Source organism: Cebidichthys violaceus, unplaced genomic scaffold, assembly GCF_023349555.1.
Source record: "Cebidichthys violaceus isolate CVI_PGR_0920_01 unplaced genomic scaffold, fCebVio1.0.p SCAF_27, whole genome shotgun sequence".
Lineage (NCBI taxonomy): Eukaryota > Metazoa > Chordata > Actinopteri > Perciformes > Stichaeidae > Cebidichthys > Cebidichthys violaceus.
The window spans coordinates 6,272,965-6,284,774 of NW_027176450.1; the positions used below are offsets into that span (position 1 = coordinate 6,272,965).

Here is an 11,810-nt window from a genome sequence, read left to right on the forward strand (position 1 = left end):
TTTGTTTTGATCCAGCTATTGCTCTTCTGTCGGCAGAGACGTTTTCCCAAATTAAGATATTAATCTTTGTCAACGCTACATAACTAACTTCAACCGATTTTGTTTTTGTTTAGTGATTGTAGCCCAACAAGCGGATAACTTTACAGCAGTGGTGGTCTGTGACACGCTTCAGTTGAGTTCAGTGTCACTGGAAAGGGGCGTGGTTTGCCAGGTTTTATGTGGCGTTCAATAACTATCGGAAATATAATCCACAATAAATAGTGCAATTAATAACCAATGTGGATTTAATATGAAGGCACAATCACTGTGATAGGAATAAGGAAGCGTATGATGCTTCTTTTAATGTTTCAATGCAATATGTAAACACGCTAAAACCTTCTGTGCATAAAATGAAGGCTATAATACAAAAAGTCTTGCCTCGCTTTGCATAAACATTTGTGCTTCACATTTTCCATGTTGCGTTTCTATTTCAATTATTGTTTTATCTTTACTTAATTAATATTGCACAGGCTTGGACACAACATCAAATACTTCCAAGAGTATTTATTTGTATGTCTTAATATGTGCAACTACAGTATTGGTATACAAATAATGATGTAACTAAAACACCGTTTATAATTCTAATGCATGTTTTCTGACTATTCCGTTACGTCAACAAATGTACTCCTTCCACCAGCACATTGTGTCTTTCTGGAGAAACAAAAGGAATAAACAAACCGATTATCATTGTGTTTTTCTGCAATCTTTTGGGCTAAAGGGGCTTCAAAACGCACGCACGAGTGTATGCATCGTGACTGTGTGAGGGAGAAGCTCGGGACGAGCACCTGAAGGCACCACTAGTGCAGATCAGTGTTGTGTGCGGTCTGCTCGCTGTGTTCCGCTGCTGGCTCCCCTCTGTCGTCCATTAGAGCTCTGTTCCATCCCTGCTGTACGGCGCAGGCCCGAAGTAGCGCAGCCGCTCTGAGGTTAGTGCCCTACCGCGCAATCTCCATCTATTTCAGCCCCGGCGCAGCCGCATCATCGAACCCGGCAGCGTTGGGGGTGAAAGATGCAGATTTGTTGTGATGTTGACCGGAACGCGGTTTTTTGATTCATTTCTGGCTTTTGTGAGGAATCATGTTCTAGGCGCGTATCGACAACAAGCTCATAAAGAGTAGAATAGCTGTGGAAGACGCGCGGGCCGCTGGGCCTGCTGTAGCGCTCTGTTTTGTTTCATATTGCGCGGGTTTCATGCTAACCTAGCTGCTGTGCTACCGAGCTTTAACTGTCGCCCTCCATTGCGCACTGAATTCATTTTTGTTCAGCCTACGAACATCGCGACATTGTTGCCGTTCACGATTATCGCTAATGTCCATTCAGACGATCGAAGCTACACCGCCGAGTGGTTAGCTAGCTAGCGTATTAGCCGAACAGTGCTAGCTTAGCTCTGTTTGGTGATCGTTGTCAAGCGAGTCGGCTAACATCACTGCACTGTATGAGCAGGAACGTTGCCTATTTAATACAGATGGTGTTTTTGCATAACGTGTCTTACTGGGTGAGAGGGAATGTGCCCGTTTGTAGGCCATGGATGTGGTTAAACACCAATGTTATTGTCGAGTCGTGCATCATCCCATTGATTCAACCAGCAGATACAGTCTATGCAGTTGTTACAGGAGATATTTCATGACAATAAACCTGTCTGGCTGCTGTATATGACACAACTAGACTCCTTATGCTTAGTAGTTTTGCAGTGGTGGGTAACATCATGTCCAAGTCTCTCTCTCTCAATGAGAAAACAATGGAGTATGGGACAGATCTGTTGGAATACATAATAAAAAAATATATATATATATATACCACACAACACAGATGTTCTTCACCAATGAATAAAGACACTTTCACTGCCTCAAACTGACTGCATTTAGATACTCATATACTGTCAGAAAATAACTTTTGGATGATTTGAATCTGATAAGCATCTTAAGTAGTGCTAATCAATATGTATTAATGTCTATAATGTGTGTTCAATGCTATTTTGTTAGTCAACTTCTTGTATAAACTTGTGATTTAACACGTAATAAATTTGAAAATAAAACATTGGTTGCAGTTTTGTAAATAAATTGCTTTAAGTTTACTGGTTTTAATTCCGTGAGTTTACATAAATACATTAAATATTTGCAGATTAACGGCAGTATGTCTGATTAATTTATATTTCATTCCAATTATGTGTGATCAGAATGACGTAGTTATCCCATCATATGTTTATAATTACATCTTCCAATATAGATAATGGTAGATTTTAAGGACATGTTGCATCGTCGTCCCATCCATCCATCCATCCATCCATCCATTAGCTTCCCCTTATCCGGGGCCGGGTTGCGGTGTGTCCATGAGAATCACAAACAGGAATCGTCCCCCAGGACTCCCCGGGGGACAATTCGGTCGTAGGCCGTCTACACATGAGTGGATGGGCAAACTCCCATGACTCCTAGAACAGACCTGCAAGTGTAAAGAGCTGGTCCACTGTTCCACGGCCAGGACGGAATCCGCATTGCTCCTCCTGAATCCGAGGTTAGACAACTGGTCAAAGCCTCCTTCCCAGCACCCTGGAGTAAACTCTCCCGGGGAGGCTGAGCAGTGTGATACCCCGATACCTGGCTTTTTTTTTTTTTTTTTTAAATGGGAACCACCACTCCACAGGAACTGAAGAGACAGCCCAACAATGTATGCAATGATATGCATTGCTAAGATGTATATCAGTAGCCAAGGAAGCAGGAATTACTCCCCATACGAGTTCTGTGCCATTCATGAATAGATGACATTTACACATTTAGGGGTAAATAACAGTTCCTGTCATTATCTCATGCTGTATCTCTTCTTTTCCTCTTTCTCTCCTCAGTCTCTTTGTACCGTGGATCCAGCTGTGTAGACCAGGTGGCCAACAATGGATGAGCACGTCGTTCACCAGACGGAACACATGACCACCATCGAGGCCAGTGCCGTCAGCCAACAAGTTCATCAGGTGCACTTACAAGCAGAATAGTTACACAGTGAAAATCAGGGAGGATGAAGAGACGCGCGTCCTTCTTCCCACTATTCACAAGATATTTAAATTTTTTCCCAGCTAGTTAGATTGGTAGACTCAGTGGATTTAAACTAATTCTACTTGGATCATTACTGTGTATAGGTACATGTGGCCACCTTTACCGAAGCATCCATGATGAGCGCTGAGGAAGACTCGACGTCTTCGCCAGATGATGATCCTTATGACGACACGGACATCCTCAACTCGGCCGGCACGGATGAGATCACTGCACACCTGGCGGCCGCAGGTACATCTAGACTCGACCCAGTAGCGAGAGGCTGGGCTTTTACGTGGATCCAAGTTAGTGGGAGTGGGTTTCATTCGATAAGAAGCATCCGAGAACACTCCAGGAGTTTTCCCAAATCAATGTCTGGAAGACAAGCAGATGATTTTAACTTGCCACCTGAGTTCAGTGTAATGCTTTTGACTGAACAGCAGGTGGTGCCAGTGGACTGTTTTTCTGCTGTCTTGCCTCACATCAAGCCACTGACAATGCTTTTTTTTTTCTCCCTCTCCCTTTCAAGTTGTTAACTAAATGGCACCTATTTTAAATCTCACTTTCATCCTTTTAAAAAAAAAAAGTCAAAAAATAACATTGAATCGTGTAGGCTGTACATTCAAGACTATTATTGAAAGCTCATATCAGAGAGGGAAAAACAAAAAACTGCATTCAAAGACTGATCTAGAGAATATCCTTCATTCTGATTACTAGCCTCTACTTTTACTAACAGTCAAACATGCTCTTTGTCTCTCAGGGCCAGTAGGCATGGCAGCGGCTGCGGCCGTGGCAACTGGTAAGAAAAGAAAGAGGCCTCACATCTTTGAATCCAACCCCTCCATCCGCAAGAGGCAGCAGACTCGTTTGCTCAGGTGAGCTTAAGACACCAACAGGCCAAAAGTCCTTTATACCTCGACCATGAATTTTTCTCTCAATAGTTAAAATTACCAAAAAAAGTCACTTTCAGTACCAGAGATCATTGTTCGCTCTCGGACAGAGTTGGTGTTGTACTTGTACTGTGAACCAGAAGGTAAACGATGGTGTTTGCTTACAGGAAACTGCGAGCCACCCTGGATGAGTACACCACCAGAGTGGGCCAACAGGCCATCGTGCTGTGCATCTCTCCCTCCAAACCCAACCCTGTGTTTAAGGTGTTTGGTGCTGCTCCTCTGGAGAATGTGGTGAGCGTCACAGTCGGCCGTTATTAGCAATTACTTTTGTTTCACTTGATAAGTGACTCAAATGTTTAATAACCAAATTAGTAAATAGCTATGGCACTGAACTAAAACTGTCCCACAACTGTTTTTCTATCCTCCAGGTGAGGAAGTATAAGGGCATGATGTTGGAGGATCTGGAGAACGCTCTGGCTGAACATGCCCCCCCTGGTGGTGACCTGGCCTCAGAGCTGCCCCCCCTCACCATTGATGGCATACCTGTCTCTGTGGACAAGATGACCCAGGTCAGGCTCAATACTCTCTCTGCTTATCTATTATGGTCCAACACAATATGGTCCATTAAACAGCTGTTCCTTTGTAGAAACCAACAAGTCCGAAACACAATGTCGACAGTCCCAGCAGAGGGCACCAGTTGGCAACAAATCAGCGTCACAGTTTGTTTTATGTCTGTTGTGAGTTTAGCAAGCAATTGTATATGAATCAAGGTTTACTATTAAATGTCAGCTGTTATTACATGTCCATCAGTGCCATGTCTCCTCTCTTTGCTAGACTTGCTGTGGTACCAGTGATCAGCAAAAGGATGTGCAGAGTACACTGATCCTGGTAGAGCTTACACTGCAACCGTAGCACCATTTGCAGCTCGAGTACTCCTTTCACCCGAGGGAACCCAGCTTGTTTACTCTTCCATCCCAGTGCTGCTGACGCATTCTCTGGATCATCGTCAGAGTAGCCAGCATGACAGTGGCCCTGAGAGACGGTCCTCACCCCCTGGGAGCGCGGTAGCCAATCCCAGGGCCTGGTGTGTCCTCGGAGGGCAGGGGTTAGGTTGCGCTTGTTTTTCTGGAGGTTGTAGGATGAGATTATCATGAGTAACCTGTTGCCTCACTCAGCTTGGCCAAGCCAAGTGGAAAGGTGTGTAGGTGGGTGTTTTTAGAGGCGTGTGTGTGTGTCAAGTGTTGGAGACGGGATGTTGTCCGGTCCCTGGAAAGGTTGATCAGCATTGGCAAATGTGAAAATGAGAAGTCTGCAGCGAAAGGGAGCTAAATCCGACTTTGCACTCATCCTTATCAGCAAGGTCTTATTGTCTTCTATGCAGACATCTGCTGTAGGTTTCACACAGCTGAAGAAACCCCAAGTAAAGTTTAGGCAGAGGCCCTGGCAAGTCCGATATATGTGGAGCATCTGTAGGAGGTGATCCTGGGTCTAGTCTGAGCCCATAATTACCCCCTAGCCTTGTTAGGACCAGGGACCCGGCAACATAGCCGCCTTCCTAAATGCTGATTGAACCATTGCTTGGAGGAGTAGGATGGGAGGGGGGGGTGGAGTGGTGGGTGCGAGCACAACATGCCACTTAACTCACTAGCCACTGTAATTAGGCCATCTGGCCTAGCACACATGCATCCACACATGGATGAGCCACAGGTGGAAATGCAAGCATCCTTTTGCTACTAAGTCCGTCTTTCTGGGGTTAATCCAAGTTGTTCTGTCAGCATGCCAAGTGTTGGCTGAAGTGAAGCCCCTTTACTGCAGCCACCGGATGTGTTTTTCCAAAGCCGGTGTGATTAAGGGTTGACCATCCATTTTCTATCACGATCCACTTTGACGCATCTCTGTGTAGAGGTGGTTTGTGATTGTGAGTTAAGAAAAGAAAACAGGGGTCTGGGGTTCAGGGGGGTGGAGGATTTATTTCCCGGCACCAAATTTAGCCCATGATGTCAAGGCAGGCAGACGCTGCAGTGCCTCATTGTGCAATATAATCCCCCGGTGATGCTTGCATATTACCAGGACACTGAGGACACTGGCACTAAACCCCACCCCAGCCGGTCACTGAGTCAGTGCTTGTTCTGGAAGAGGTGATGGTGAGTGGATAGGCATGTCCACTGCCACACGGGAAGTATGTATGCTGGCGGATGGCCGATAGCACGCAAATCAGATTAGATTAAGACCCCCACCCACTCATTCCCCGCTATGGGGCGCAGTGCAAAATTATGAAAGCCTCTCATGCAACATGGCAGGCAGAGCAATCAGTAGTTTAAAGACATATCAAATATATAATTGGTAGTAGCCTGGCTCCCTTACTTCATTGTTTGTGAATGGTTCACTCAAATAAAGTGGACAAGCACTCACTGATACAGTCAATGCAAAATAATTAAACACTAACTCCAGTCTTTACACAAGTCCATGATGTAGCGCACGTCATAAGTGACCAAAGTAAATGTAATGTTTGACTTTTTCACAATATTGGCCAGCTCGTCCTTGTTTGGGCTTCTGCTGAGTGTCCTGGAGCCTTTGCTAGGACAGGTTGACTGCTGAACAGCGTTGGTTCACCCCTCATGTTCCCATGGTGTCTGTCTGACACGTCAGGCTGGAGCCACAGCCATAGATCGGTCCGTTAATAAACACGATCGCGTCGTTCTCCTTTTTTAGAAAGCCCGTTTCTATTTGCAGCCCTTGACCACCTCAGCACCCGTCAGCGGCTTCCCGATCAATACGCGCCTCCTGCTGCCCGCTCAAGGGCGTGTGAGCTTACGCGTGTCTCAAGAGAGACACTGCGGCTTTCCACTTTGGAGTTTTGGTGTCCGTATCATCTCTTTTCTCCACGCGTCTCTCCTTTGCCTCAGGCCCAGCTGCGAGCGTTCATCCCCGAGATGCTGAAGTACTCGACAGGCCGAGGGAAGCCTGGCTGGGGTAAGGAGAGCTGCAAGCCAGTGTGGTGGCCAGAGGACATCCCTTGGGCCAACGTCCGCAGTGACGTCCGCACGGAGGAGCAGAAACAGAGGGTGAGAGAAATACTGCAGTAATGACGTCATACTTTGATACTTTGCAGGGAAATACACCTCCTTTTTAAATGGCATTTGTTCTTAGAAGAAATTTGCAGAATAACTTGCCGTATTAACTTGTATTTATGTTTCCCCAAAGGTGTCTTGGACGCAGGCGTTGCGGACCATCGTTAAGAACTGCTACAAGCAGCATGGCCGTGAGGATCTGTTGTATGCTTTTGAAGATCATATAACCACGACGACCACCACCCATCACCATCTGACCACTGCACAGAGTATCGCTCACCTCGTACCCCAACAAACTGTGGTACAGACCATCAACAACCCCGACGGAACAGTCTCGCTCATCCAGGTACATTTTTAGTACTTGTGCACTTTTACAAATGCCAATCTTTTTCAGCAATTCTTCATCCTTTTGTTTTTGACTGCACCCCTTTCTCTCAGGTCGGCACAGGACACACAGTTGCCACCTTGGCAGATGCCTCAGAGCTGCCCGGTGTGACGGTTGCACAGGTCAACTACGCCACCGTCACTGATGGAGAGGTACAACCTCATGTACAATACACATACCACCAATCCCTTTTTGTATTTCTACAACACACATTTATTTACTGCACACAGACTGTAGTAATACACTTGATAGATCTAATAAGACGTGTGCCTAAGAAACAAGACTGCAGCAAATTTAGGGTGTAAAGCTTACTCAATTGGAGCTGTCCGTTCAGCACCACAAATTCAAAACACAAGCCAGATAACCAATAACAGGAACAGTCAGTTTCACACAATCTGTATCGCCTAACCTCAGATACTCATTTGTTTTCCTTGTGAAATTATATATTTTCCCCCTGCAGGTGGAGCAGAACTGGGCCACCCTTCAGGGCGGCGAGATGACAATCCAAACCACTCAGGCCTCAGAGGCCACGCAGGCAGTAGCATCCCTGGCAGAAGCCGCTGTAGCTGCCAGTCACGAAATGCAGCCCGGAGCCACGGTCACAATGGCGCTTAACAGGTGAGGGTGGGAGGAGTGAATAAGGCTGGTTTTTTTAAGGCTTTAGGGGAACATGGCTGTTAAAGTTAGACGTAAATAGCATCTTGATGTTATTTAAGTGGCTTTAACTTTGTATGGCTGAGAGCAATGTTAGAAAGGATATTTTGTTATTTTAATATTCAGGATCAGTGTGTTTTATGCTCATTTGGAGAATTCTAGTCACTATTTTTGAGTTTTATTGAGACCATAAGATCTTATAGATCTCAAGTGCATCTCTGGCCAGTATCCTCAGCTCTGTTACCTCTTCACACTTGAAAACGTATAATAAAAGAGGAAACAGAGGTTGCATTGTTGGCGACAGAAAAGCAAAATAAAGCTGTCACTGTGGAATTGTACACATACTGTACGATTTGGTGTTGGGCGTTCACTGACACAATCCTCAAGGGTCTTCAGTTCCTGGTGCTGGAGCCAGCAAACATCACTGTAAGAAGAATCCATAATTTATCCAGTTGACAACTGGATGTGAATGGCACAACTGTCGGGGCAGGTTACCGGCGTCCCCTGGAGGACGAGTCAACTGCCTCTCATCCTAGTTCAGCATCTAATTAATTAGCCTGTAGCTTTAGTAGAGGCAGGGCTCACACTTCCATGTGCTAATGGCTCAGTGTGAATTTGTTTACTAAAAAAAACACTAGTGCATGTGTTAAATGCTTGATTGCTTAGTAGTGCGACTAAAACCAACAGCTGTTTTCAGTCATATTACTATCGGTGACTAATGTCTTAACTGCAGCCACTCTAGTAATAGAAGATGCTCAGGGATTGTTGTTGGTGTAATGCTTTTCTGGAGGGAAATCAGCGACATACAATTATATTCAGATGGGAGCTACCATAGGATCTTAAATCACGTCCCATGGAGGGCCACGTTTCTGCAGGATCTGATTACAACGCAAGAGTACGGCAGGTTGAAGGTGTGCTCATGAACCGAATTAGTTGGTAGTCTTTGGCTGAAACTAAAACCTGTAGCGCTCTAGTTTGCTGTAGCCACTTCCTAATCTACATCTTTTATGTTCATTATCTTTCATATTGTCATTAAAGGTTTTAACTTGCCAGATCAATCAGTCAGACTTGCTGAGATACTCACATGTTAGCTGGTTCTTCACTGCAGTATTGTCAAGGCAATCATTTCAGGTGTGTATGGGTATGTCCCATTGGGGCTTGTTACCTGCACCCACCTGAGTCCTCCTTCCCCTCCCCTCCCCTGTTTACCCGTGCCAAGCTACTCTGGGACATTTTGTCTCTGCTTCTCCAGCTCCAGAGGGAGAATAGAGCCTCTTTCTCCCACCACCGTTTCTGCTGTGTGGACATGGATTGCCATTTTGAAGCCTTGAGTTAGGCATTTTGGGCCAGCTCCATCTTGGCTTTTTGCAACCAGAAGTGATACGAGAGGCTACATGTACAACTAAATGCTTACTGAGACATTTTTAATTGACCAAAACCTAACTTTCATGAACTGAAAATACACCGTGAAAGGGTTGAAGCTCTATGACGAAAAAACACCTAGAACACCTAGAAGTTACACCAATATGACAGCAAGAATGAACCAAATTCAATATCTGTATTCAAGGCTCGATGAGAATTATTTTACCAATGTTGCCAGATTTTACTGCTATTGTCTCACTGAACAACAATCCATGTGGGTGTCATCCACTTAGAACAGTGTGAGTGCACCATTACTGCTTACTGCCTCTGTCTGTACTCTGGTAGCGCCGCCTCCCCTTATCTGACCGTCTGAAGTTCTATCTCAGATGTGATTATCAGCCAAGCTGTGAACAGTTCCATTAGTTCATGACGAAGCTGCTGCGGTAATAGGCTCGCGGTAATTCCACTGGGTAGATTTGGTCAATAAAACTGCTTTGTTAGACCCGTAGCACCTGGCCTTTCGGGAGATGTGACAGATTTTCCATAAGTCCAGACTAGAAAAGCCTCTTACAGCTCATACACTCCTACCTCTTCACCCCACATCTCTATAATAACCCTTGCCTTTGTGAGCTGACTGCATGCGTGTGTGTGTGTGTGTGTGTGTGTGTGTGTGTGTGTGTGTGTGTGTGTGTGTGTGTGTGTGTGTGTGTGTGTGTGTGTGTGTACTTTGTTTTGTACCAATGATTGTATCCGGAAGCTTAATATATATATATATATATATATATATATATATATATATATATATATATATATATATATATATATATATATATATATATTATATTTATATTTATATATTTTTTTTTTTTTTTTTTTTTTTTTTTTTTTTTTTTTTTTTTATTAACAGAACATGTGTTTTTGTACACTGTAATGGGTGTGTGTGTGTGTGTGTGTGTGTGTGTGTTCTTGTGTGTTGCAGTGAGGCAGCAGCCCATGCTGTAGCGACGTTGGCAGAGGCCACTCTGCAAGGCGGAGGGCAGATTGTCCTGGCGGAGACAGCAGCTGCTGTCGGGGCACTGGCCGGGGTTCAAGATGCCACAGGTACATATTCACCAACGATGTTATCAACAAGCAAAATACACCGCAAGTAACAATTTACATAGTCATATACAAGCCAATGGCATGTCTAATTAGTCTCACTAAGTTTTAAGCTTCCCTGCAGTAGCAGTGCGGCCTCTGAGCTCTTACGTACACTCTAATCTACTCTGTGCTGATGTGACAGATGGTGTGTTTTTTGCGCGTGTATCTTGTAGCAGTACTCTGTCCTTTTAATGATACCGTAGCTGTATGACCCCATCGTCAACCTCCTTACATGCACACTTCATTCACTGCTGTGGCAATGCGTCTGCTGGGATTGAACCAGTTTGTAACGACATTCTCAGATCCTTGTTGGATAGCATTGACAAAAAAAGAAAAAAGTATCATATTGATTATTAAATGTAGACTGGAAATGTCAGGGGCCTATTCCACATAAATACAGGTGTTCAAGTGAAACTAGGTGTGAAATACAAAAACACATTTGTCGTGTTTCCTGGTGTTAACCATGACATATCAAATAAGACTTAATGCCTTTGTAATTAGGTGTGTCCATTGCTAACTTATGAGCAATTTGTTCATTGTTGCAAGTGCGATTCAAAAGCAAATTATATTTTTCTTTCTCATTCCAGTTTTGGAAACTACGGTTTGATGCATTATAATTTCTTTATATTTATGTTTATTTGTTATTATTAATATTGCCATCTTTTCATATTGATTACTGCTAGTGCTGAAACAATTCAACCATCTCTTTTAGCAGATCGAGGCTATGAATCATGGTAATTTATAATGAATGCAATGATGCAACAAATTGATCATCACAACACAGTTCGTAATGCTAACAAATGTAAACATCAAAGTCCAGGAACAGTAAGTACTACTGAGACAAAAGGTTTAGTTACACACACATTTAATCAGCTGTCAATCTATCTTCTTATTTCTATCTTATCGTCCTATCTAGTCAGCACCATCTTACAGTGGGATAAACACACACACACACACACACACTACTCCAGGGGTATGAACAGGATCCTCAGGGGCCCTCCTAAGAGTGACCGATCCTCTTCATTATCAGTCCACGGTCTAATCACTGGGCCAGCTGGCAGCATGCAAACCCAGGTTCCCTTGTTTGTCTATATGCATTCATATACATGTCACATGAATATAGGCCTTTTTCTAAATTAAACAAGTGTATCTGCATACCTATGTGTACCTGTTTGTCCTCACTAGTTTATACCAAACCACAAATCTGTCTTTTCTTTTAAATCACGGCTGTGAAGCACATCTCCAG

General features: G+C 44.1%; 1 protein-coding gene across 3 annotated transcripts in view; it reads left to right on the forward strand.

Moving 5' to 3' along the window:
* Positions 1-853: 853 nt before the first annotated feature.
* nrf1 (nuclear respiratory factor 1) overlaps positions 854-11,810 on the forward strand; it is a 13,843-nt gene continuing 2,886 nt past the window's right edge. The window contains exons 1-11 of one of the 3 annotated variants that reach the window (XM_068721322.1): positions 854-965; positions 2,879-3,001; positions 3,167-3,311; positions 3,820-3,934; positions 4,117-4,243; positions 4,381-4,521; positions 6,859-7,017; positions 7,157-7,369; positions 7,462-7,560; positions 7,854-8,026; positions 10,404-10,525. In XM_068721322.1, coding sequence (XP_068577423.1) covers positions 2,924-3,001; positions 3,167-3,311; positions 3,820-3,934; positions 4,117-4,243; positions 4,381-4,521; positions 6,859-7,017; positions 7,157-7,369; positions 7,462-7,560; positions 7,854-8,026; positions 10,404-10,525 — 1,372 coding nt within the window. In that variant the 5' untranslated portion in view covers positions 854-965; positions 2,879-2,923. Of the gene's footprint in view, positions 966-1,021; positions 2,704-2,878; positions 3,002-3,166; positions 3,312-3,819; positions 3,935-4,116; positions 4,244-4,380; positions 4,522-6,858; positions 7,018-7,156; positions 7,370-7,461; positions 7,561-7,853; positions 8,027-10,403; positions 10,526-11,810 lie in introns of those variants that run through there. The other 2 variants (XM_068721324.1, XM_068721323.1) reach the window with 2 other exon arrangements.